Source organism: Pezoporus flaviventris, unplaced genomic scaffold (assembly GCF_033815535.1).
Source record: "Pezoporus flaviventris isolate CSIRO_AGI_PZ_B2104156 unplaced genomic scaffold, CSIRO_AGI_Pfla_v1 ptg000006l, whole genome shotgun sequence".
Classification (NCBI taxonomy): domain Eukaryota; kingdom Metazoa; phylum Chordata; class Aves; order Psittaciformes; family Psittacidae; genus Pezoporus; species Pezoporus flaviventris.
Genome location: NW_026892554.1, coordinates 15931220 through 15958996, shown reverse-complemented (window position 1 = coordinate 15958996; position 27777 = coordinate 15931220). Strand labels below are relative to the sequence as shown.

Below are 27777 nucleotides of genomic sequence, written 5' to 3'. Positions count from 1 at the left end.
CCTGGCCTGGCTTTTCACCACAAAAAGAAGAGAGGGAAGCCTGACAAAGAGGATCCAACCCACTATGAAGCCATTTTCTGTTTTCCTATACTGTTATGTCACTGAATAAAGCACAGTTAGGCAGGGCTTAATAGCTTCTTGGATGCCCTTTAGAAGCATATCTGATCCTTTAATTCTCACCTTCTCCTTTTTTAAGTTTTTATCTCCTTCCATAAGCTGTTTCTTTTCGAGAATAAAGAATTCCAGCCTGCTGGATTATATCACCTATTGAAACCATTCTGTCCCATGCATCTGATCATTGTTGTCTTTCTCTGAACTTTTTTTGAGATCTAAGGTAACATTTTCAAGGTGCAAGCACCAGAACAGCACACAGTGTTCCAGGTGTGAGCAACTGTGCCATTATAGACTGGCATAATTATATTTCCTGTTTTGATCTTCTTTCCTTTCCTAACAATTCCAAACATTTGTATTTTTGGACTGCTGCCATGCACTGAGTTAATGTTTTTTAATGAAATTGTCTATCACAATCCCAAACTTCACTTCTGAGTGGTAACAGGCAGCTCAGAGCTCATCATTTCTTAATAAAGCCAAGAACATTTTTGCCCATGTACATCATTTCACATTTTTCTACATTAAATTTCCTCTGCCATTTTGTTACCCAGTCACTTAGTCTTAAGGCCCATCTACAGTTCTCCGCATTCAGCTCTCACACTTCCTACATTGAGTAAATGTGTATCCTCAGCAAACTTTTCCACCTCACTGCTAAGACCTTTTTCTAATCAATTTTTAAGTTTGTTAATAAGAATCAATCTGCTGCAGAATTCCGCTAATGAATTCTCTCTCTATTGTCACTGTGCTCACATGGTTGAAAGATTGAGAGGGGCACAATTATGGTGCTAGGGAATGTGGTATTCAGCCTGGGTCTGTAGGCTGTTACAGAGCTGTGCAGTCCCTTATTTCAAACTTCACGCATAAGATTCATTTGCAATACTGTACTATGCTTTGTCTCTTGCAATGGGATGCTCCATACCAACCTGATCTGTGACTTCGGGTTCATCTGTGCCCGACGTGCTGGTCAGGAAGGAAGGGGATTATCTGGCATTTCCCGGCAGCGGAATTGTGCATTTTCTGACAAGGTTTTGCATTCGCTGAAGTCTTCCTGAAAGGGAGCTTTTTCTTTAAGCAGTCCAGCCCTATGGCCTTTGCCTGTCATATATTACATATCTACCTTCATGTGGTCAGATACATGTATGTTTTATATGTGTGTGTGTGTGTGAATCTTGTCCAGGAAAACTGAGCAAGTGGATCATCACTACTAAATGTTATGATATTGTTACAATTCTAAACAATCACAGCAATAACTTCAAATAGGTAGCCAAGGTATTTTTTAACAACTGTGATGTAGTACCATCTAGTGGCTAAATTGAATCTGCTACCTTCAGTTTTCAGCATCAACTGCCAAATGCTACATAGTTGTTGCTTGATTTTAGTATTGTTATGGTGTAGACCATCCTTCTACTTTTAATAGACATGTAACTTACTGGATAACCTTGCAAATCTAAATATAACAAAGCTACTTAATGTCCTGGCTTGTGTACCTTCTTCTCAGACACGTCCTTCTTTTTGAATCCTGTGATTTTTATTTGAAGTCAGAAGATACTAAAAAGATGTCTTTACAGTTTTAAATCCAGCAGTGCTTTTTTTGAGATTTGGGTTGTTTTGTTTTTTTGGTTTTTTGTCAATTACTATTGACTGAGTATTTATTGCAAAGAAAAGTAACTTCTATCTCTAAAGAAAAAACTTTAAGGGAGTTCTAAGCTATATAAAAATGGCATGGAAAATGAGAAAAGGCCAATTTACTACAATAATTCAGTAAGCCTGATACTGTAACATCTTCTCAAACATCCAGTCTCAGTGTGAATTTACTTTTTGTAACTTGGGTTTTCTTAATTGTTAGAAAACAAAATGTTGTATTTACTTAGCCAGACCATAAGCTTTTCAGCCTAACATACAGTATAGATAATCTAATGTTTACATGATGAAATAGTAAGAAGTTAAATAGAAGCTTACATTTAGAAGCATCAAACTGCTATCTTACAGAAAAATGCAAGAAATTCTTTTGTGACTGCTAGACTATTGTGCCTTGTCAGATAATTGGGTCTTTGTCCTCAACAGTGCTGAGATTAAGGCATGCACTTAAGTTTTTGGACCATTCTTCCTGTGCTCTTACCAAGTTTCTAATACACAAAATGCATGCCAAAATGCCATAAAAATTCTAATTCTTAAACTAATGATGATGTTTAGAGGTGTAAGATGCCAATATATGGCAGTCCAAATAAATTCTAAAAATCTGCTGCTATGGCTCTCATTTCTTCCTGAATAAATGCTGTTTACATGATTTGTACAGAATTTTTTATTATCTAAAGCATAGCAGTGACTGTTTCCTTTCCCACAGGACTAATAATCAGCAGTGAAATTCTGCCATCCTTGAGCTTTTTTTCCCAGTGCAAATTGTTGAATTTCAAATGTTGAAAACTGATTTATTTAAGAGCTGTAAAGCACAATTCCAATAGATTCATAAAGGTATATCCTATTCAGTAGAACTGAGACATATCAGGATTCAATCATCGGGGGGAAATCAAACCATAAAGCTAACTTCAAATTCAAATTAATTACTTGAACTGTAAAGCATGTATACATACAAACATAATCTATTTACATGAAAATGGAAAAGCTGTGTGCAAAAATCTCTTGTTGATTGCAATGTGGAAAAAAATGGCTTGTTACAACTGCGAAAATGGTATCGCATTTTCACAGTCTGGATATTACTTATTCTGATAATATATTTGGCAGACATTGTGACACAATCTTTTTTTGATACATTGGAAAGTAAGACAGATATGTACTATTAATGTTACTGAGAACTGTCTGCTTCAGCATTCCAGTTCTCAATCAATAACAGAAAAAAAACTTGTTGGAGGAAAAAAAAACAAACACAGAAAGCCTGAGAAAAATAATTAACTATTTTCTTTTATGTCATCTGCATGATTTTCATAGGGCCAGCATCAAATCTTCAGTGATGCTTGAGAGATAAAGGAAAGTAACAAAAAAACCCCAAGTGTTGAAAGCAGTACTAATTAATTCGAAGTCATATTCAGGCAATTACTGACCCAACCTACAATTCCTTCAACTGGCTTAATAAAGACTGTCCTTTTTGGAGAGGGTGTTTGGGGAAGAAGGTACAAAGAAGACAATTAACAGAACCAGTTACAATGTTTTCTGATCCCAAACCAGACCAAGAACATATCCTTAACATTGATTTGCAGAAGACGTGCAATATGGTATTTCTGTATGACATCTTTGTGAGGGTATCCCTATGAAGTCCTAGACCAAATTACAATATGCAAACCCCAAACTTTCTCAGTTTCACTTGTGTTAAAATCACATTTTACAGTATTCATCAGAAATGCTGGAGCTGTCTCGAGGGGAAATTGTGAATGCAGAGCAGGTTATCCTTATTAGGGCTCTCACCTTTAAATAAAACATTAAGTGTGAATCCACACAACATTTGCATCTCTAATTTGGTTTTCTTATTTCCCAAGGTGCTTTAATGACTGAACTATTTAATGGCTATAGTTGGTTGACTCTTTAACGGGATCTCTTAGTGTTTACAACTGAGACGATTTTGCTCTTCCAGGCATGTAAAGTAACCATATGTACCACCTATTCTGCAGTGCTATGACACTGCTAACTTGTATAAACATAAAAATAGAGCTTTGCAATTGCTATAGAATTGTGTAACATCTGTTATTATCTGTATTATCAAAGTACTCCATCTCACAATGATGCTCCCACTAAAATTCGTCTGGAATTTTGTCATTTATTTCAGAGACAAGAAATTCTTGTCCTTAGAGTGTCTATGTGTCTGACATTTTTCTACCACTGGAAGAAGTACTCTACAAATGTTTGAAAATAGTTTCAAATACTTGGAGAAGGGCAGTGATGCTATTTCTGTTTTTCTCTTCATGCTCATGTCTTCTAACTACTGCTACGTTATTTCTAGTTGCATTCATGCATGTTGTGTGTACTGTTGTATTTATGGATGGCTCTTTCTGTCTCTGGCTGCCTTGTTGATAGGGTCCCTGCAACTGTGGTTTGTAATGTGAATTTATGCAATATGCATACTGGTGGCACATTTGCTTTGCTTCCAGCTATTCTGTTTTCTTTAAAAGTGGGGTTGTCATTTGTAACAAGCACTTGAGACTTTCTTCTCCACAAATACTGTGTTGTGTAAAATTTTTTTTCCTGGTGTTTGACACAAGTGTGGCACTTAAAAGAAATTATGAAAAGCCAGTAACCTATTATATTTTTTCTCTATGGATGGAGGAGGTAAGTTCAGCATATAACAGAAGTTGTGGAAAGATTAGTACTATTTTAACCTGGTGTCAAGGTATATTTTTTTTCTAGGACACTGGTGTTGGAAGAAAAGTATGTGCTATTACACACCAGTTTGCCTTCTCATTGAGTTCTCTGTTTCCAGTAGAGATAAATACTCCTTTCTAGCTGTGTGATTTCTGGGGCTATATCAGCTTCTACAGTTAACACTGATACACTGCAGGGAAAAGATAGCTCCAGTATCTTTTTTTCCTCTTCCAGCATATATGTAGGACTGATACACAATATACTTTCTTACCATACGGAACATACAGAATGATCTTATAGTGAGACTGCCTGACTGCAAATACTGACACTGTTTTATTCCAGTTGATTTTTTTAGAAGTATCAAGTTTTTGCAGCATAGACCGGCTCCAGGAGAGCTTTCGTATTTGTCTCCTACTTCCCTGATGTGATTCTTTAGCTGCAGACACTTCTTAATCATTTTGGTTTTGTAAGTGAATTGTCTTATGATGTTGCAGGACCAGTGCTACAGATTTAATCTATTTAAATCCAAACGGCACATACTTAGGTTATGAATGACTGCCAGTCTCATGGAATTCTTGTGAATGTACACGGAGAAAGGAGTTCTGACTGGGATTTCATTACTTGCAGGTATAGCTCAGCCCATACTGTACAATTTGGGCCCATACTGTACTGTATGGGCTCAAAAAGACATCAAGAGTCTTCACATCTTCTATTACCCTTTCATGTTTTGCTGCTACTCAAGATGAACTTAACCTCTTATGACCACAATTTTTTCAATCACTTCACAGTCATTAAGTTTAACTACACTTCTACAAGCTACTGTAATCCATTCCTTAGCTGAAACTTAACAAAACTGACCTAGACATGCAAAGGAATTAGGGCTTCATAATTTAATGTTTATATGCTACTGATGCATCAAAACAGCAGTACAGTTTTTAACTACTTTTCAAGCATTTTTCTCAGAATCTAAGTTTCTCTCTTAGCTGGACATATTTAAATTACCTACCATATTTCTTAACAGCTGATAAGCTATTGAGAGCTCTGGTCCATTCTCAGATAGATTTCTTATTGATTTAAGCAAAGCATGATTCCAAACACACAACTGCAAATGCCGGAACTGAATACTATCTACAGAAAATGCAGCAATTTAGGACTTGAAAAAATTTTGTTTGTGTCTGTCCTCTTTTTATGTTCAAATCTCTGAATCAGGGACTTCAATCCCAGAATCCCAGCATGCTTCAGGTTACATGCTGTTCTTATACAGGTCTTCCTCAGTACCATGAACTGTGATACTAACTTACGTTGTCCCTCACATTCCAAGCAAGCTTATGTGTAAAATGCACTTCTAAGCATGTACAGTGCTTACAACACTTTCATTCAGTGTCTCCTTGAACACTGAAAACTTGCAGTGTCATCAATGCACTACATCATTACTGAATACCTGTAGTAAAGAACAGATCCCTCCATTTAGAAGTATCAAAAGATGTTCATTATACAAAACAGAATCATAGTTTAAAAAACCTATGTAAAATCAGATGCAAATTAAAAACTTGAAAGCATCAGTGGTATATACACTCAGATCAAAACTATGCAACAGGAAATATTACGATTATTAAGGACATTATGACACTGATCATTTTAACCTGTATTTGTTGAATGATCGATTCAGATGTTCCTCAGCAGATGGGCTTCCTTCTTGGTCACTCATCTGACAGGTTTCGTGCAGCTCCATCTCTGATACAGCTCTCAGCTTTGTTTGCTCTGATGATGCTGGGAAACGTCTATGCATATGGTCTGGATAACAATAAAGAAATTTCTCTAACACCTGATACATAGTTCAAAATAACACCAACAGTTTAATGTAATTCTGAATGTGATATTGCATTTGGATGAGTGGCTATTTTAGATAAACATAATTTCTTTTGCACCTTTCATAGATAAAGTTATTTCCATATTCATATTTCCAATAGACTTGTGGCTAGACAATTTTTAGGAATTTTGGAAATAAACCTGAAGTTCTTACTCCATATAAACCCCAATTGTGGCCACTGAAGAACTGATTTCTTACTGTTTTCACATGGGCAAGTAACAATCAAATGACAAAAGAGTTCAAACTAGTATTAAAACAACTGTGTGCAAGTGACAGTACATCATTCTCTGGCCCTATTTCACTAGTACAGTTTACAGTTTTTGCAGTGAACTACATTAGTCCAGAGACTAAGTGACCTCTTGGAGTCATGCTTTATTGCCAGCACCTGTCAAATGGTTCTTTCTGTAGGGCATGAAGATAATGGAAACATCTGCCAAAACAGGCAGGTCCAGAAAACAGAAAGTGGACCCTGCTGTATATACAGTTGATCAATAACGGGGATTGATTCTATTCTGTATGCTCAGTTAGCCTGCCAGAAAGAGTCTGTTTAACAAGTACAGTGAACAGGATGGCACAAAACTGCTGTTAGGTGGTCTGTTGAAGCCACATAGCACAGGCATAGCAACTTCTCATCAAGCATCTAGACAGCATTCCATTGTGATTCTTTTGTCCTATCAATTGCTTTTATAGGGTAGAGAAAAAAATAACAGAAAACTGAACAAATGAACAATTCTCTTTTTCATCCTACCTTTCTGTGTACCTTGTAACAGGGTTTATCAAAATCAATCTATAAAAATCTGAAATGCATGAAAATCCACAATACATAATCCATTTAATTGAATTTGCAAAACATGCATGCGTGAATTTAAACAGATTATGGCAGTGAATTATTGTGAATATATAGCATATGTTTTTCTTTGCCTGCTATCCAATATGCTATTGTTAGCAATAACAAATTCTAAAACTAGCTTTGCCCATTTGATATATGCTACTGGGGGAGGGGAAGGAGGAAAGATTTTAATAGTGGCTGAGCTAACGCAGCCCAAGGCAATTTTCTGCCTACACAAGCCACAGACAGACAGAATGGATTGGGGACACTGTTCAAACAGCATCTTTCACTCTTTTGGAAATATGCAGCATTGGCTTTCTCCTTTTTTCTCTGTATCTACTATGATGTTGTCAGGGAGACAGAGTCCTTGATTTGACCCAACAGCCAAGGCCATCACCCTTTATAACAGTACAACCCCCAAAACCTTGTACCCACCATTTAAGGATTTAAATCTGTTCTGTGACAGGCCTCTGCATGAAACGTTAGGTGCTATAGAACAAAATATCTGCCTGTGCTGTCTCTGCAAGGAATTCAGAGGAAGCCCAAACTTTATTCCAAAATGTGTATTCCGAAAGATCTTGCTTTATAATGTAATTATAATCAGTTGGATTTGTATTTGTATGCTCTTTTTAAAATATGATAGGGTAAAGAGGCCCTAAGTAGACTTTTCATAATGTGGTTGTCCATGAAGTACATTATACATGTATTAAAAACCCCAACAACATTTGTGGACCTCCTTTGATTTTCTTGTGCCATAAAACCATACTGTAAATGGATCATAAAAAGATACACTAAATGGGCAGCTGTTTATAAGTAGATTATGGTAAAATATCTGTTGCCTTCTCAAGTAATTGGATCTCTAACTGTCAGTTAAAAGTAACGGGGTTTTCAAGAGAGGGCACAGACTGCATACATTTTTAAGGTAAACATGGGTTTAGATTTTAATTGTTTAATTTATTAAAATCCTTACAATACTCAGCCTCACAGATTTCTTTGTGTGCATAGTTGTAATACTAAGGTGCCTAAACCTGTTACTTAACGGATTGGTCAGAGACATGACTATTCTGATTAAATTCTAACAGGACATTCTGTATATAACAACCTTGCAGTTGTCGTTGCTAAGAAAACTCTAGCTCACTTGAAAGACTCAAATTTGGAATATAACAAATAGTAAAAATAGGTCACTACAATATAATTGTAAACACAATTTTTTCACATTGTATTTTCTAATATCTAGTAAAACATTATTTCTTAAGTATGAACAGTGCCTAATGTCCAAATAACATTCTGATTTACTGTAATTGTATTGTTATTTAGTAATGCAATCCTTTTCATGCAGTTGTTTACAGATAGGTATAGTAAATTATGTGACTTACAAGAAGACTGTGAAAGGGATCAATTACCGAGACACTATGCCTATAGAACTCCTCAATCTATTTTTAAATATTTCAAAAATGGGGGGGAAAGTAAAAGATCGGTGTCACATTTCTGAGCTAAGCATTATCAGTAGTACTTAGGAATCCTTTTCTTTATCCTATCTCTTACTCGTTAGTAGCAGCAATGTTAATAAAACAGTATTTTGCTACCAGTTTAAACATTTAAAGTATGACAATAATATATATTTGTTTAACGAATTTTGCTTCCCATTATTTTCTTTTCCATAACAAAGAACCATAAAGACAGCAAATAACTCTCTCTTGTTTAGTGAAAGAGAGAAAGTAAACACTAATTATAGCAAATAACTATTAGTGTCAAAGGATTCCAAGACATTACCAATATATACTTAAGCATTTCAGAGCAGTGACCTTACCTTCATAACCAAGGAGAAAGCATGTCAGCAAGTTAGGACAGACCTCCTCCAAAATGGAACAAAAAGCAGAGAAAGCACTTGGGCCTTTTAAAGAGAGTTTATCTAAAAAATATTCCGTTCTCTTCTTGTAGCTTTCCTGAGACCAAATGTCTTTGTATTCCTCCAAGGAAAAGACTCTCTTGTAAACCAAATATGACAGCACTTTGTTCACATCCAGCTCATCCAGTATTTTCTCTCTCTGTTTGCTTGGGATTTCAGAAAGCCACTTACTCCTGTTTTCATTTTCTCTTTTCATAGATTTTATACAGTTACAAAACCAAGATTTGGCTGTTCTTCCAAACATTTTTATATTGAAAAAGAAAACATAAAATTCTACTTCTGCATTTATTGTGCAGTAGTCAGTATGCAAAGTAAACATAATGTAGATGGATAGAATGCAAATACATACTGCTGTCTGTAATTATTGTAATTCTAATGGAATAAAGAAGGCCTACACACAAATTACAAAGAAATCTAGCTCAATGCCTGCAGACTCCTAAGAGGATTACATTACACTAATTAGCCCTTTACAACTGTTAACAGCTTCTGAACCGTAATGATGAGACTAAGAATTGCTTAGTTACTGTTACTTTTTAATTCTGTAACTGCTCCTCAAAGATATCCCTTTGCAAAAAATAATTCATTCAACAAGACAGCTGATCAAACTGGAATAATCTGTACAAGCTGGTACACAATATAAGATGAAGAGTCATCTGTACACTTTAATTTTGTATTCCTCAGAGGCCATACCCAAACCACAGTCTAAATCTCCTCCACTTCTTATTCTTTCATAAAATATTTGCTTTACAATGCAATGGATTTATACATTCAGAAAGCACATTTCTAGAAATATTTTGTAATCCTATATGCAAAAGGTAAATAAAAGGTTACAGAATAAGACCTTTTTTTTGTGAAGATAAATATGCTACATTTTTGCATATCTGGATCTTTAAGATGCGTCCAAGCAAAATAAACGACCATATAGCGTCCATTTCATGAACCAGGTTTAACAGTGGAGATTACTGGAATCCTAGTGGAGGTGTTCTGCCACTCATGATCATTCATTGAGGATCACACATTACATAACCTCCCTTATGCAAATGCTACTTAATACAGGGACCTTTTTGGTCTTGTTTTCATATTTTATGTCAAAATAAATTCCCTGTATAGAAAAGGTATAAGTACTTCCTGCCTCCTTCTTCTCCTTCTCCTGTTTCTTAGTCTATTTCTTCTATTTTAATTACTTCTAAAGCATCCATGGTCTCACTCGTGTGGCTTCATCTGCAGTTTTCTTAAGGGTACTTTACCTTTTATGCAGCAAAAAAATATTTTGACAAGCTTTTAGGAAAACAAGTTTTATCATATTTTCAGTCCTTATGATCTTAGCATGCAAGCACTGTATCCTCCTATCAGGCTGCTTCTGTTTCTGAACTTTCAAGTATTCGTTAGTCAGCATTAAGTTAACCATTGGCCATATAATAATTTAGGTATTTTATTGTGTATAACATCATCTGAACAATTAACTAGCCAGGCTTCACAGAACTGGAAGCATTGCCCGTCACCTTGGGGCTATTTTAGATATAATAAGCCTTGTATGTAACACAGTAACTGGAGTAAGGACGAGTGGAATTATTTGTTATTTTAAGCCACATTAGTGGTCCCAGTTTAAAATGTTATGGCTTATTGACCATAGTGGTGAGATTCTTGTGCTTCTTCTGTAATAGTCTTCAATCTACTCAGGTAGAGCTACCAGTGTATTGCAAGGCATCACACACCACATGAAAGATGACCTTGGGGGAAGATAGCCTGTGAAAGGCATCTGCTATATATCCTAACTATTAGTCAGGTAGCTCAGCTAAACAAGGGTAATATGCAGTAGGCAGAGAAAGGAGCCAACCTATATGAAAGGCCTAGCACATCCAGGCAACCTTTAAATGTAAAGACTCCTTTATAAGCCTGATTCTAAAGATTCGCTTTGATTTTTGAACTTCCACAGGGGCAGTACAAATACTCCCTCCCCCATTCTTTCTATATTTCCAATCAAACCTCATGCCTTCTTCCCCACCCCCCAAACTGCGTTCTACTAATTTCTCAGAAGGTAAAAGATCGCGTTAAAGCCTAGAACTCCACACAAGTTAGACAGCATCTGATGCCTTCTCAGTCACTCTAACTTCTGATGGCAAGTTTTTCCACTACTTCAGTAAATGCTACAGCAAGGCCAAAATTACAGGTTTGGGGCTTGTAAGACAGTGCCCAAAGATGAGAGGATGTAACCTGAATTCATTTCTGAGAGTTTAAACTCATAACTAGGCCTATGGGGGTTTTTATTGTTCTGATAACAGATTGTCATCAGGGTCCTAAATGGAGTAATAAATTCTACACGATGTCAGATTAATAATGATTTTTTTAAAGGAAGCTATAGAGTATGTCCTATTTTTGTGTATGTTCATGGCAGTTCTGCCCATGACAGTCCATCCTCAAACAAGAGAGACCTATAGTAAAGTGACAGACGTAGGTGTTGCCAAGTTGCATCTCTTCAGAAAAAGAGCAAAGAATTGGTTCAAATGGAAAATGCGAACTGAAAAAACAACTCATGCACGAGTTGTGAATGCTGACACTTCCCAGCTGCTCAGCCGTCACGAGCACCACAGCAGAGAGAGCTACAAGACGGTATGTGCCCGATCAGAGGCAGGCAGGCACACCGACACCGCCCACAGCCCTCCCCAAGCCTCCCGAGTCCCACCGTGCCCGTGCGCGGACAGTTCCGGAAAGGCGGGGGCGGGCCCCGGCGGCTTCGGGGCGGTACGGGGGGGGGGCGGAGCGGCTGAGCTGGGGGCGGTGTCGAGCACGTTCAGCCGTAGAGGGGCGGGGCGAGTGCGCTGCTGCGGCGGGAAGATGGCGGGCGCGGCTGCTGAGGTGGTGTCTCTGCGCCTGTCGCGGCAGGAGCAGGAGCTGCTCTGGTTGACGGCGGAGGTCGACCAGCTGAAGGGGCAGGAGGCGCCGGGCTGTCCCGCGACCTGCAGCCCCGAACTGCAGCGGCTGAGGGCCGAGAACGAGAAGCTGCGCTACCGCCTCTTGCACCTGCGCCGCAGTCTGGCGGCCGAGCTGGGCAGGGCAGCGCCGACGGAGCCCCCGGCCGGTGGCGAGGTAGCAACCGGGGTGCGGACACCCGCGGGGCCCTCCTCGGGACCTGCCGGGGAGGGTGGCGGCCTGGCGGGGGCGAGCGCCCGCATCGCTCTGGGGATGGCCAGGCCTCTGCGGGGAGCGGGGGTCCAAGCCCGAGCCCACGGCGGTCGCAGGTCTGCCTCGTGTCTCTGCTCTCCTCCTGTGCCCGGGGCGCTCAGCAGTGCTGCTCCCAGTAGCCCTGCCTTTGCGCAGAGGTGGTGTCATTTCGTCAGACCACCGAAACTTGTGCTTGTGACTCGCTAGGCTGTTTTAATCGCCCAGGGTCTCACTGGGAAGAGTTGGCCAGCGGTGGCTGTAGTAGTAAAATTGTGGAAATTGTGTTGGGAAGATGCTGCTTGATGAGCAGCATTGCCATTCCTGCTGAACATCAGAAGGGTGCAGTTCAGATGTGTTGTGAGAAGTCTTTCATCTGTATAAAGGGCACATCTTGCTTGTAATTGCCTTTTTAGCCCAATATTGCACTTACTGGTTTGTTTCTGGGTAAAGTATTAACGATACAGGGGTATGCTTAATATTATAACTGTTTTCAGAAAGTCTCCAGTGCAAGTCCAACTCTTGTGGTGACTCAAAATAAAGAGGAAAAGAAAAAAGAAGCTGTGAACCTACATCAGAATGATGTAAGTGATTATACCGCATAACAGAAGAGCAACTGTTGTTTGGCTGGGTTCAGCAAAAAGTGCTGAAATCTGAAATACTTTGCTATATTTTGAAATCTCAGATTTTGGGAAGAAGGCTTGCTATAGTATGCATATAGAAAAAAAAAGAGCTTCATCTTGCATGTAATTAGTGGACTTACTTATACGTTCTTATATCTCTACTTATTATGTCATAAAATGATTTGGGCTATTGAGAAATAAGGGTCAGGGTACTGTGGTTCCTGAAGAGAGTGGCAGCTCATGAATAGGTAGACAGTGTTCATGATAATTGAAGGCAGATGGTGGCAACACTAGCTGTAGTTCAATAGATCTTAATAATTAGCCTGATGCCAGACTAAAGGAAACTTCCCATCGACTATCTTACTGGAATCTGATGCTTTGAATGAACTGGCAGAAGTGAGGGCTTGTTGGAGTTACCCAAGTTTCTCAGGAATGTCAGCCAAATACAAGTTCTGGGGCAGGAATACAGGCTGCTTTCCAAAGTCAAACTCACAAAGCCATTTAGACCCAGATTGCTGAAGGTGCAGTGGAGAATTGGAAAGCCATTATAAAATAGCAAGTTGGAGGGGACTATCCTGTGTATAATTATTTACAAAATGCTTTACTGCATAGTAGTGTAAATTCTGGTACAGTTAAATCTGGTCTCAGTTGGAACCTCTAGGGATGAATGAACACTGAATAGTTGTCTTCTATTTCTTTCACAGCTACATATATGTATGATTTAATTTATTTGTTACAGCTACAGCGTGAGCCAAGCTTCATAGAAGACAGACTGAAGCTTTACGAAGCACTGAAAAAAGAACATGATGCTTTGCTAGCTTACAGAGTGGCCAACCAAAGCAAACCTATCAAAATTACTCTGACAGATGGAAAGGTGGCTGAAGGGGAATCCTGGAAAACCACACCATATCAATTAGCTGTAGGAACTAGGTAACCTGCAGATTCAAGGAGCTGCACTTTTGCAGTGATACATCTGTTACAATCAGTTGTTTCTACTGTGTTGTATAAAATATATATGCCATGGTCAGTGGATGGTGAGTCCGTTAAGCTGGCTTATTTGGAAAGCATTGAAACTTCATCTTAATGCAGAAGAAGCAGCTGGATGAAGTCCTTGATCTGAGTGATACTTGAAGTTCTGTGCTGGGGTCGTAATGCTCATTTCCAATTAAAAAATGTAACAATCAGTGACACTGCTAGGAATGAGTATAGACATCTGTCATTTTTGTGAGTTACCAGATAATAGTAGAAACTGTTGTTAGTTTTTCTTCCAGGACTGAAAACTGCTGAATGAAACTTTCAGACTGTAAGGGTCTATACCGTAAAAGTAGGAAGACCACAGAAACAAAAATCCAAGGTCTTTAGATGCTATTGAGCGTGAGTGGGATATCACGGGGTTTAGAAAACTAAGTGCTTTTGCAAATCTGAATCTAAATGTTTGGTCTTGTGTGATTTGTGGTTTTTAGTCAAGCGTTGGCTGCAGACGCAGTCATAGCGAAAGTGAACGGTGAACTGTGGGACCTGGATCGTCCACTGGAGGGAGATTGTACTCTGGAGCTGCTTATGTTTGATAATGAAGAAGCAAAAGCTGTGAGTAAACACTTGATTGAAGGGTGAAATTGATTGCAGCATTATTTTTAAATCCTGAATTAAAAATAATAAAAAAAAATCGCCAAACTATTCAAGTAATCTATTTGTCATGATTTGACAAAGATCAGATACTAAGTACCTACAGTCTGTAAGTGAGTAAAATCTTGGTGCTCTTTTCTTCCCTTTTACATAAAAAAGTTACTTCTCAAACAAGATCCATAGTGAATTTCTTTATTTGTATCCTAACTTGAAATAGTCTGATGTATTCTAAGAAATGTTCTATGGTTTGACTCACTGTGTTTGAAGATCAGACACTGAAAGAACCAGTGAGGCTGTCTTACAGGTTTTTAAAAATTTTCCAGGATCAGAGTTGAGTCATAAGTGAAATGTGCACCTCCTTGTCCTAGCACTGTTCATTAGAAACTTCTGCAAGCATATTTTAGTTAATTAAACTATGAAGATACTTTGTGACACAGCCAAGTTTGGGTTTTTTTAATAGATTCAGTCTTAAACCTGTGTTTACACACTAGGATTAGACTTAATTTTATCATAGAATTATTCATGTTATCAAGCTTGTTTGAGGCATTTCAGGAGACTGTAAAGGCTTTCTCTTGTAACAGTGACTACAAAGTGACTTAGGACATAAGACTGGTATTGATCTACTGGGTTGTCAGTTCCCCTCTCCTGATATTTCAGGTAGTGTGCTTTACAGTCCAATTAATAAATGTACTGTATTTGAACAATGGTAACTAATCGGCTACATTGCTTTAGATGTGGTTAGTGCTGCATAGGCTTTTAACTGGCTGGAAACTAACTAATAAATGACCAAGGTACAACAAGTACTAAGGTGACAGAATTGTGCCGAGATATAATCATCTTTCAGGCTGAAATACAGTGGGTCTTTATTGCTACATTTGCTATTATATTAGCCATTTAACACACTTCAAAATGAAAACAGAAAGTGGTTACACTCTCTCAGAATTCAGAAAACATTGATTCCAGTGTATAACCCATCTGCAGATACACCCCACTTTTTTTCTTTTTCCTTTTTAGTTACACAATGTCAGTGATCCCATCGCTTGCTCATCTGACTTTATTTGCAGGTTTATTGGCATTCAAGTGCTCATATTCTTGGAGAGGCCATGGAAGATTATTTTGGGGGCTGCTTATGCTATGGACCACCAATTGAGAATGGATTTTATTATGACATGTATATTGAAGATAGGTAAAATTTCTTTAATTTTATACTTTAATACTGTGAATTGAAGCTCTGTACTAGAACTGTTTTTGTTCAGTCATGTTTCTGCATTTTAAAAGTAAAATTGTATATCTAGTATGGTTTTAAATTGACTGGTTAATCTGTGTGTACATACATATTGAGAGTGTGTGTATGCTTAAGTTCAAGAGCAGTGTTCAGCAGGACTTGCAGCTGTTGAATGTTCTGTAAAAAATGTAGTGTGTTTAGGTAAACTGTCTGAAGTTCCAGGAGATACAGGAGACAAGTTTCTGTGAAGACTCATGGGAGTTTGGTTTCCAGATGCCAGTCACTTGCAGAAATAGCACGTATACACTTAACTCATATAGGCATTTACCACTTTTGTAATCGCTGTGCACAGTTCTGATTTTTACTTGTTTATCTTTGTGTTGTCAGGGAAAGCACTGAATCTGCATCAGTGATAACTAGGTCCAGCAGCTGGGTTGAGCCTTTTTCTTTTTTTTAATTTTTTTTTTCCTAAATCAGGTAAACTTTGAGTTGCAGATCTTCCAGGCATTTAAATGTTCTGGGAGTGATTGCAGTGGGTTTGTTCATGGTGATGCCATTTGTATTTCTGAGTTTAGTGTCTGAAAGCACAGCTGATTGTAAGAAACAAGAATACAGTGACAAATCACAACAAGACATTCCATGTGTTTCAAATTAGACCGCTAGAAAGTGGTCATTTAAAAATGGGAATATCAAAATAACTAATTTATATTTCTTTGCCCATGTCTTTTTTGTTTAGAGGTGTATCTAGTACTGAATTCCCACTGCTAGAGAACCGCTGTAAAAATATAATGAAAGAGAAGCAGCCTTTTGAAAGGCTGGAAGTCAAAAAGGAGATCCTCTTAGACATGTTTAAGGTGGGTCTTTGGAGCGGCTATAATTCTGATACAGTGATCTTTTAGAATTAACTTACATAAAATACGGCATGTGACTCACTCATCAGAGTAGTACCTGTCTAGTAAAACAAAGAAAAAGAATATCATCCTTTTTCCCACTCTTCATGTCCCTCTCAAGTGTATGGGGTGCTTACAGGCAGTAATAATAACTTTTCCTTACTACACAAACACCTCAAGTTCAGCGAGATGACCAAGGAATTAGTACGCTAAAGGCATACATTCATTCAGGCTCACTTGCAGAGACAAGTCAGGAAAGACTCTTTTATACAGTGAATATTGCCAGTCTCGCTGTACTTTGTTGTAATTGCCTTTCAGAATACTTCGAGGCTATCGGGTAATAATCACGATGCTTAACACATCCTCAAGAAAATGGTATTTTTGTCTCTTTCCTCTCTTGTTTTCTAACTCTTCTAAAATGATGTTGAAGTTCTGCTTATGTATATGTGATCATGTGATTTTTAGTTACATCTTTTACTGTTGCATTTGCATTATTAATACATAGTTTTTCAAATATAAATTTGAAATACAATTTTATTAGACCTTTTATTGATGTTTCTGACTTTTGATGTTTCTCCACACAGTATAACAAGTTTAAGTGTCGTATCCTTCATGAGAAGGTGAACACAGCAACTACTACAATATACAGGTAAAGAAAATCACATTAAAAGGTATGAAATATTTCTGTTCTTAGGTATATTTTGTTTAAATTGAGAGAATAATTTTTTGTGGGGTTTTTTTGGTGGTGTTTTTCCTTGAATTTGCAGTGTTGCAAATATATACTTAATAGTGGCTTTGAATATGTCAAGCATTAACTTGTTTGCCATTAGTGATGTATTTAAAAATGCTGAAGTGTTTTGAAATAAACATTCTTCTTCTGGTGTATAGATGTGGTCCACTGATTGATCTCTGCAGGGGTCCACATGTGAGACACACAGGAAAAATCAAGGCCCTTAAAATACTTAAGGTAGGTTTAAAATAACTGTGCATTAAAACTTAAGTAAACTATGGGTCAGTTTTTGATTTATTTCTGAATTTATTTCTCCTGAAGTGATAATGTTAGGATGCTTTGGATTGTTTTCTTTGCTTATTCTGAAAATAGCCCTTCATTTCTTTCCCAGCTCCTATTGTACAAGTAGGCTTTCATCTGCTTCCAAGGTTTACTGACCTTGGAATGACCATCACAGTAGTACATCACTGAAAGTTAATAGCATGTTTTTTTTTTTTGCTGGAGTATTGGTACAGTATCGTGTATGCTTAGGCTATAATGAAGAGCACTGCAAAAGTACTCAAACTAGGAGTAACTAGATACGGTGTGGAACCAGTTATACTATGCACAGGGGACAAGTGCAGTGCATAAGTTAATGTGTCAGTACTGTGCTAGTATCTCCAGCCAGCACTACCCTTAGTAGTACAATGTCCTACCTCATGGTAACATTCATCATAGTTGATTTTGCAGATTCCTAACTGAAGTTTATGGAACTCTGAGTTCCAGGGACTGTGTTAGTTTGTGAAAACAGCTAGCATTCAGCTGACACATTGAGTTAGTTTCATTTTATCTTTCCTGTTTTCCTACTGCATTATGTTTTCAATATAAACAATTTGTGCTTTTTTTGAAGATATAATGAGAGATCATAAAACATGCCATGACTTAAAACAAGGTACCTAAGTATAATAAAAATATGACTTCACCAATCACTTCAGTTTGTCTTAATATGCTGACTAAAAGGCAGTGCAAGAATCTTTGTATTATCAGCAAATCATGGATGACTGCATATAATTATTTTCCCACAGAGGCTGGGGATGGGGGGTGGAATCACAACATTTGAATGCATTAGTGTTTATTCCTCCTTTCCCTGAGATTATATAAGAGTAACTGAAGGTATGGGGTTTGTGCATCAGAATTCCTCTACATACTGGGAAGGAAAATCTGACATGGAAACTCTGCAGAGAATATATGGAATATCTTTTCCTGATAACAAAATGATGAAGGAATGGGAGAAATTCCAGGAAGAAGCCAGAAACCGGGATCATAGGAAAATTGGAAAGGTACAGTGTTTCATGGTCTACTTCTCTTTTATGCTTCTGTAATAGAACTAATTCTTCTTTGTTGTTTTTCTTTGTTTGTTTTTCCAAATTTAATTCTATAAACTCAACTTGTCACTTGCATACAGATGTTAAGTTTACAGTGGGAAGAAGTTATGGGGTAGTCCCTTGCTTTAGGAAAGTGTGTCTTGAACATTTTTATGTAGGATCTTTTCAGATCCTATCTAAACTGCTATATTTTGCATAGAAGTGAGAAATTATTGGAAATAGTATGGTTCTGTCATTCTTTATTATAGGCATAAATAATGTAATAGCTGTGTGTTCGTACATGCAGTACTTGAGATGTCATGGATAGCATTCCTGTATTTCTCTACTAGATTAAAATGAACAGAGTTAATCTTATTTGAGTGTAAGTCGAAAGACTTTGGACTGACACAAGGATTATGACCCAATATCTGTTCTGTTAGCATGTGGTCTCCTAATTGTTGTGACCTTTGCTATGATTCTGTAGAGAAGGTGGATTTACAGGGAGGGTATTTAAGAGAAAAGCAGCTTTGTGAGTGTTTAAGCACAATGGACAGTACAGGTGAAAGCAAGGAAACAATTATTTCAATAACTTGTGTGTGAAGGTCTGCATCATTGGCCAAGAAGATGCAGACATGAATTTCTCATTATTTGCTGGCAGAAGATTACTTCTGTGCCTTTTCAAAACCAAATTGCCTAGTATCAATCAAACAGTTTATGTAGTGTTTATGTATCCAGTATCTATGATGCTGTTGTGGCTTAAGCCCAGCCAGTAACTCAGAACCATGCAGCCCTCACTCTCCACCTTTTACCTACACCCCCTGCTGCTGGAGGGATTGGAAGGAGAAAGTCTTTGATCAAAGTAAGCATTACTTAGCAACAAGTGAAAGCATCAATGTATTATCAGCAGTGTTCTCAGGCTAAAGTTGAAAACACAGAACTGCACCAGCTGCTAAGAAGGAGAAAAATAACTGGTACAGCTGAAGCCAGGACAGATGCTGACGAGGCTGTGGTTCTCTAAAGGTGTATCACAGCCACGCTGCTGAGCTGCTGGTTTTGAGGCTCAATTCTATTAAAGAATGACCTGCTCACAAGCTTAAGCCGTCAACCTTCAGATGCGATAGTTATATGCTTAATTGCTTTGGTTACTGTGATTGGTCAAGGCTTCAGGATTTTGAGGAAAACTCTTAAGTATATTTACACAGTGTCAAATGGAATTCCACTGTTACTACAGACTTCTGAGAGTAAGAACTAGATATAAATTAGCTACTGTTGTTGAGAACTTGTAAACCTGGAAATCATCCTCCTGCTGTAATATTTCATTTCTGTGAACAGTGTTGATGTGTGAAGTAGTCATGTTCTCCAGTTCCATCTGAAGTGGTGTTACAGCATTCTGGTTTTAATTTACCTAGGAACAAGAACTCTTCTTCTTCCATGATTTGAGTCCTGGAAGCTGCTTTTTCCTTCCCAGAGGTGCCTTTCTCTATAATACACTTGTGGATTTCATAAGAGTGAGTATATACTAATGTAACTCCTAACAAGCTTAATATCAGTTGTTGATCTGAAGTGGGAGGCCATTCTTAGAACTGAATTATCCACAGAAGGAGAAATGTCTTTATATATAAAAATGTACCAGATTTTCACTATGGTTATACGGACCTAAACTTTTTGAAAATATGGCAGAATAAAGCTGCTTTTTCCAGTTTTGCAAAACCTACATGTGTAGGAGTCCTTTAGCCTTCCCAGTAAGTCACCATCATAAGAACACAATTAGAGACAATAAGGCTTTTGCTTGTCAAAATATCTATCAACTTTTAAATGTTAAACTTGTTTTATAGGATGAATATTGGAGGCGTAACTTTACTGAAGTTGTATCTCCAAACATCTTCAACAGTAAGCTCTGGGAAGCTTCAGGACACTGGCAACACTACAGTGAAAATATGTTCTCTTTTGAGATTGAGAAGGAAACTTTTGCCCTTAAACCAATGAATTGTCCAGGACATTGGTTTGTACCCTCAACTGGAAAACTTACTTTACTACATTTATCTTTTGTGGGGCTGAGGTGAAATGATGTTACCACGTATGTTTACAACAGACTACTTAAGGAACTAGTGTATCCAAAGAGATGCCATGACAGCATCCCAAAGAAGACCAGATGTAATTCTTGCAGGAGGATCTTTCAGTAGGTCTGCACTAAGTGAGCTAGGTTTATGCACGTTAATAATATTCTGTACTACTAAGCAAACACAAATTGTGTTCAGTAGAGGTAAGCATCAGTTGTGGTATAGCAAATGAAGGTAGAGATGAACCAGTCTTGATACTTTTTGAGTTTGTTCTAGGTGATCTTTAGCAATACATTTCAAGTGCTGCACTTTCTCTGTTTTCCTGCCTTTTAGGATGCAGACAACCTAAATGAATACATACTTTAAAATTAATTACTGCATGTGCTGATCTTGGTTTAGTTTTTGTGTTGTCTTAAATCTTCTATGAGAAGGATAAAAGGAAGGTTCTTTTGTTTTCCTTCTAGCTTGATGTTTGCCCATCGTCCACGATCGTGGAGGGAAATGCCTCTTAGACTTGCAGATTTTGGAGTTCTTCATCGAAATGAACTCTCTGGGACTTTAAGTGGCTTGACTCGTGTAAGGCGCTTCCAACAGGATGATGCTCACATCTTTTGCACAATAGAACAGGTAAAAAAAAAACAACCCAAACCAAACCAATCCCCTAAAACTAAGCAGCCCTCTCCCCTTACCAGTCATCAAAAAAACTGCAAACCTTTCCCCTCCCAGTGCAAACCATCATTAAACAAGAAAAAAATCCCTAAAGTATTTTTACTTAAACTTCTTCTATTGTGTTGCTTTGCAGCATAATGCTGCTTTTGATGGTTCGTTTTGTGAGGTTTTTTGGTTTCTGTCTAGGTTTAGGTGGTTCCTTCTTACTCATCTTAGCCATATTTCTAATGTTCTAATTGCTGAAATCAGTAGCCTGTTAAACTTCTGTTACAAGTTTCTGAAATAGCAGTGCCGTAATCTTATGTTACTTATTTTTATATCAAAACAAAGTTATTTGAGAGATGTTATGATTGTGAATTGCATAGTGAGATTTGCTGCATAGGTATTGTCCCTTTAGAAAAATATGTGGGGCACCTAAATCCCAAAAGCTAAAATTTTCTGCATCTCCCCATGCAAAGAGAAAAAGTTGTTGACCACATTTTGTTTTCTGTAGTAATACTGGATAAATACTTTTCGTTAATAATGCCATAACTTTAGTAGAACTGTGTGACTAAATTGATGTGCACTTGTGAGGTCTGACTCATGCAGTTTGGCTCCAGAAGCCCAGGCTTAACAAGAGCATTACTTTTCTTCCCATGCTTTTAAGCCACCCCAACCTCAGTTCTCCCGTCACCCGCTGCCTAGATGTGGGTTTGTAGGATGTAGTTTTGTGTGATTTTTTTTTTTTTCTTTTTAGTTGTTTTTATTTGTTTAATGGACCCATATTCTGATGATGAGGAATTCAGTAAATCCAATAATGTTTTTAATTAAAAAAAATCAATATATTTTGTTTATGTTTGAGATTGAAGAAGAAATTAAGAGCTGTCTTGATTTCTTGAAGTCAGTGTATGCTGTCTTTGGTTTTACCTTTCAACTGCATCTTTCTACAAGACCAGAAAATTATCTAGGAGAGTTAGAGATCTGGAATCATGCAGAAAAGGTAATTCATTTAAAACCAAACCTTTAATATTTCTGTTTGCAGAGATGGATATTTAACTAAGTTCTTTCAGGTTGAATAGCAAAATAAGTGAAATTGCTTACATCAAGTGCTAAGCGTTGTCCTTATTGGAAATGCTTATTGAAAAGTATCACATTACATGCAAAGTTTCTGTATAAAATGAGAGCTTTCTGATTCTTACTTAGTCCCTTATCTTGAACTGATTAATTTTTATTAATTTTTTTCTGATTAATCACATTTGTACAAAGAACTACTTTTATTTCTGGATTATTTATTATAAAGGAGTAATTTCTTGACCAGCAGGAGTCATGTTGCATGTTGACTCCCTCTGTATTTCAGAGGCAGATGCTTTGACTTATGGCAATAAAAGGCCTTGCCATACCTTTTATAAATTATACTCCTTTTTTTTTTTTTTTCTGTGATTAGCAACTTCAAAACAGCTTGAATAATTTTGGAGAGCAATGGAGTTTGAATCCAGGAGATGGAGCATTTTATGGTCCTAAGGTTGGTGAATCAGCATTTTAATACAACTTTGAGATGGATAATAATACAGACACAATGCAGGCAGAGTATATGTAGTAACTGTGTTATTTTGCTTCACAGATTGATATTAAAATCAAAGATGCTATTGGCAGGTACCATCAATGTGCTACTGTCCAGCTTGACTTCCAGCTACCCATTCGATTTAATCTTACTTATGTTGGGTGAGTGGTTAAGTTAAATATCTTCCTCTTTGAAATGAAATAATTAAACCCCAAAAAAGGTTAGTTTCTTTAATTCTCCTTTAACTGACATGTACTGATGCTTTGTTGCTCACTTAACAAATGATGAGCCTGTACAGCAGTAGCCTGATGAGGAGGGGGAGAACATCCTTAGCTAGTAGAGGTCTCAGTCATGAAATTGAAGGTACTTCCTCAGTGTAATGGTAGGTCACTTTAAATGTAAATGCTGTTGATTGCAGGAAAATTTCCTGATCCATGTTGTCTGCCAGATCTGAAGACAACTGATCATATATAATGCTAAAGGAAACTCGCTGAGTCAGTTTTCACTTTGAGCCTAGTCACTGTGTCTCCTTTGAAGACATTGCTTAGAAATTCAAATGTGTCTTAAGGAGCTAGTATGTTTGTAATTAAGTTCTCCATTCTTTTTGATCAGATAAAGTAAGTTAACTTTGAGGAACATAAACCAAATGTGAACGGTTTTTAATGAAAATCTCACTTTTGATTCTAGCTAGGAAGAGGCATGTTTATCCTCTGAGTGAATTAATCTTAGTACCATGTTGACTTGAACACGCATTTTCTGGGTTGTTTTTCTTGATAGATTTGATTTTGCCTATTATAAAGAGTTAGATGGGGAAGATAAAATAAGAATAGTTGTTTTTTTGATTTGGCTCTATCTTGTACGTTAGATGTTCCAGCTCTTTGGTAGGTGATAATACTGTTACGAACAGCAGCCAGCTTTTTTTCATCACAGGATTGTAATTTAAGGGAAGACATCAATAGTAGGAGCAGGTAAAATCATGTGCAACCAAAAAAAAAAGCAAGACATAGCGGAAAAATAAGAACCAAGAACATAAATATTAAAATGCCCAGATGGAGCTGAGTCAGTTGAGTGTCTTTTTAAACTTAGGTGTTTCTGCTGATGCCATTAGCTATAGGCATGGTTATTTTAAGTCACTGGATTATTCGGTATTCCTTTAAAAGCTCAGGTAATTGAAAGTATATTTTTAATAAAACCAGTAGAGTTTGTGTAAGTAAAAGTTACTGTATTTTGTCTTTCCATGAAAAGTAGAATCAGAAATGTTAGTAGGATTATCTCTGTGTGAGCTGAGAAATTTTTGTTTTTTAACTTTATTCTTTTTTCAGTAAGGATGGCGATGATAAGAAAAGACCAGTGATTATTCACAGAGCTATTTTGGGATCTGTGGAGAGAATGATAGCTATTCTAGCAGAAAATTATGGAGGAAAGTGGTATGTGGCACAAATACACTTCTAAGAGGTGTTTAGCAATGTATTGAATAGAGATCCTCCATTATGCCCCATATATTATAATGCAAAGTAATATTCCTAGAATTTTCTCAAAATGAGTAGGTAAGATTACAAGAAAAGAAGTTGAATTTTATGGTCTGAGTTGCATGGCATCCTTTTATTGATAGCTCATTAACAGAAATTCAGTTTCATGAGGTTGCAGGAAAAAACATACAGTAAAGCAGAAATAAGAATTGTAATTGAATATATGTGTACTGCATTATTCTTGTTCCTTTCTTCTTAAACATAATGGTACTGTACTGGGAAGGTGTTAGACATACGTAAAGGTGTAAAGTGATCACAAACACAGACATGAATTAGTCCTAATATGTGAAATATTTTTTTAAGTTGTAAGATGTATCATTTCATCTTGAATGAACTCTGAAGGTATTTCTTCGTGAATGTATTTAAAGTATTAAGGAAAAGGTAATATTTGCTTTTAGCCACCTACCTGACTGTTCACGTTTCACTATAAAATTATATAAAAAAACCTAGAAATCATATGAAAAAGTCAAGTTCTGTTGGAAGTTGTGAATGCAGCTGGGAAGTAAACAGAAGTTCTGCGTATGTTTTACTGGAATCAATATATTTACTATTTTTATGTGAACTTGAGGAAGGTAACCTATTTTTCAACACCCTTAGCTAACATAAATACTTTTATAAAGTAAAGAAATTGTTGTTAGGAAAGTGACTGGATAGTAATGCAAATGTAATATGCATATTTATTTCATATTTTTCTTGTCCTGCTTGCCAGGCCGTTCTGGCTGTCTCCGCGGCAGGTCATGGTTGTGCCTGTGGGACCTACTTCTGAAGAATATGCACAGCAGGTGAGAGTAGGGCCTTCCTTTTTATAGTAGCAAGCAGTTTTTAATAGCTAGGACAAACAATGTTTGTCCTAGAAAAAAGAGTGAATGCTGTAATAATTGCAGAGACTAAAATTTGTATAAGCCTGAGATAGGGTTATGTAACTTTCAAGTGTGTTGGGTTCTGTAACTATCTACATATTGAGGAATTATTAAAGAAGAAAACATTCTGGATGACAAACCTTGTATATTGTTTCATTACAGGATTATCTGCTTAAAGTAGAGGCAGAGCTGATTTCTTCCATTTCCCAGCATTTATACTGTTGACTACATTATATTTGACCATGGTTGGGTTTACCCCTTTCTCCTGCTTTTCCTTTAATGCAAGCATAAGTGGGTTTGTTCATTCTCTTCTTTCTTATTTCTCAGTGAGGAAGCATTTCTGGCATTGCGCAGTGTAGCTGTGTGAGGAAATCAAGTATTTGATATGGATGTTACCTTGTATTGTAATCTAACTGGAGTCCTCCTAAGCCCTCAAGTGTGTGTGCAGTTTTCTGCCAATAACTTAATGGACTTACAATGATTCACAAGAGCAAATTATGCATATACACAAATTATTGGAAGAGATCAGGGATTACAGCACGTATAAATTTATGTTGTAGAATATATACTGTAATATTGAGTGGTTTGTTCTTTGTTTTTTTTAGGTTTGCAGCAAATTTTTTGAAGCAGGATTTATGTCCGATGTGGATCTAGATCAAAGTTGCACATTAAACAAGAAAATTAGAAATGCACAGCTGGCCCAGTATAACTTTATCTTGGGTAATTGCAGCACCACATTTCTGAGTATCATTTAAATTTTAATGTCAGGCACAGAGTTTGTCTAGACTCTTGTTTTGTAATGTAGGTAGTCAGTTTTATATTGTTTGTGCTATGTCTTGCAGTGGTTGGAGAGAAGGAGAAAGCAAATAATGCTGTCAACGTGCGAACAAGAGACAACAAAGTTCATGGAGAAATTTCAGTATCTTCTGCTATTGAAAAACTCAAGAAATTAAAGAGTTCACGTATTCCATATGCAGAAGAAGAATTCTGATGTTGCCATTAGGAAAAATAATTATTAGCTGCTCATGTGAAATGGTATTTCTTTCCTTCCTGTACAGCAGTTTAATGGATATGCAAAATAGACACACGTAGCAATGTTGGTGCTATAGGAACAGCATGAGAGGACAGATGGAACTGCCAAATCCTTTAACAGTTGCATGGGATTCCAATCTGTGCAACTTGCAGAACGCTTATTCTAAAAGTCCTACACCTCTGCTAAAGTGCGTAGGGTTTGCTATGGAAATAAATCATGAGGAATGGGAGGCAGGGAGCTGTACTGGCTGCTGCTGTGACTGCTGATGTGACCTGGAATCCAAAGCTTGGCAGATGCAGGAGGAGCATCTTGGTTTATTTTTTTTTTTCTAACTCCAGATTATATCAAATTTATTTGTGAAGGAATGGCAGGGGAAACGGCTTGTTCACAGGCTGCAAGTACATGAGTGTCAATTGGAAGTATAAGTGGTACAAGGTGCTGATTGAGTTGGTCTGATACTTGGTTCTTGTAAAGGTGATTACCAAGAATGAAGTTGAATTACCCACCCTATCTGTGTGTGTGGAGTGTTTTATTTTTTCCGGTGTTTGCTGTTGATACGTTTTTTTTTCTAGAACAAGCAAACCTTTGAAAAAACTCTGTAATTTTTTGCTGTATTTGTTTGGGACACTGAAACCACTGAAACAGGGCAGATGACAATTTTAAAACACAGCATGTTTGAATTTACAGTGGCCATATTTATCTGACTTCTTCATGCTTAGAAATTATTTTGAAGTTACTCTTGCAGGCAATAGAATCAGGTTGTTTTTTTAGGTAAGTTTTCATGACTTTTTTGCTTTTATATGCCTTTTTTACTTACAATGCATAGATAATGTTAAATACATTACTCAGTTATCCAAGCTATGCAGCTGTAGCTGTTGTGATTTAATATCACTGAAATGAAGCAGAAAATGCTACACAGCACATAAGTGTTATATAAATAAAAATCTAGTGCTTTACTTGCGTGATGGGTGTAGAGATGTGTGGTCAATCAGCCTATTTTTGTATTAGGTTGCTTGAGTACCTGTTTTTACCCACTGCGTTTCCCCTTCTTGTTAAAGGAGAAGAAAAAATTAGAGCAGCAAGTGCCAGGGCCCTGTTCTGTTCCACTTCACAGAATTAAGGTGGGCTGTGGAGACTAATTCATGTTTATATTTAATAATATATTTTATATGCAATATTTGATTTATTCAGAATGTAGAAACCCCATGTTTGGTTTGGTTTTTAGTTTGTTTTTTTTCCCCCCAGTAAACTTCTAGGTTTTGCAAATAAAACCTAGGATTTTAGCATGCATTGTTAGCCTTTTATGTTTTGCGACATTGTTTGGATGACCTGCGGCAAAAAGAGGGTCACGGAGGGATATAAATCCATGAAAATAATGTAAGATTTTTCTACAGGGAGCAATAGGTAGAGAGACGGGGCTCAGCAGCGCGAGGAAAGCAGCAGTCTCAGGGATAAAACGA

The 27777-nt window shown here is 37.2% G+C and overlaps 2 protein-coding genes across 4 annotated transcripts in view; one reads left to right on the top strand and one right to left on the bottom strand.

The window, feature by feature from the left end:
- TJP1 (tight junction protein 1) overlaps positions 1–10318 on the bottom strand; it is a 195562-nt gene extending 185244 nt beyond the window's left edge. Inside the window, exons 1-2 of one of the 2 annotated variants that reach the window (XM_061447138.1) lie at positions 8932–10318; positions 6066–6216 (exon numbers count right to left, since the gene is read on the bottom strand). In XM_061447138.1, the coding sequence (XP_061303122.1) occupies positions 6066–6216; positions 8932–9349 (569 nt within the window). In that variant the 5' untranslated portion in view covers positions 9350–10318. The remainder of the gene's footprint in view (positions 1–6065; positions 6217–8931) is intronic. The other variant, XM_061447139.1, reaches the window with a different exon arrangement.
- Positions 10319–11788: 1470 nt separating this feature from the next.
- On the top strand, positions 11789–26340 carry TARS3 (threonyl-tRNA synthetase 3). Of its 2 annotated transcripts, XM_061447111.1 has the most exons (20): positions 11789–12117; positions 12606–12615; positions 12691–12773; positions 13552–13742; positions 14276–14399; positions 15503–15624; positions 16400–16517; positions 17138–17202; positions 17442–17520; positions 18456–18602; positions 20036–20134; positions 20462–20628; positions 21151–21313; positions 22197–22334; positions 22779–22856; positions 22956–23056; positions 24218–24322; positions 25134–25206; positions 25890–26004; positions 26127–26340. In XM_061447111.1, exons 1-20 carry the CDS (start codon positions 11866–11868, stop codon positions 26273–26275), a joined length of 2379 nt encoding a protein of 792 aa, XP_061303095.1. In that variant the 5' UTR covers positions 11789–11865; the 3' UTR covers positions 26276–26340. The 2 variants fall into 2 exon arrangements, with proteins under 2 accessions (XP_061303095.1, XP_061303096.1); XM_061447112.1 differs by lacking the exon at positions 12606–12615 and having other exon boundaries at positions 12687–12773.
- The last annotated feature ends 1437 nt before the right edge of the window (positions 26341–27777 follow it).

What these genes read in the sequence shown, in the direction of transcription:
- TARS3 (XM_061447111.1), top strand. Translation starts at nt 11,866, where the DNA reads ATGGCGGGCGCGGCTGCTGAGGTGGTGTCTCTGCGCCTGTCGCGGCAG. An exon ending in GCAACTACTACAATATACAG is followed by an intron (nt 17,203 to 17,441) that starts GTAAAGAAAATC and finishes TCTGGTGTATAG; the next exon opens with ATGTGGTCCACTGATTGATC. An exon ending in TCTTTTGCACAATAGAACAG is followed by an intron (nt 21,314 to 22,196) that starts GTAAAAAAAAAA and finishes TTTATGTTTGAG; the next exon opens with ATTGAAGAAGAAATTAAGAG.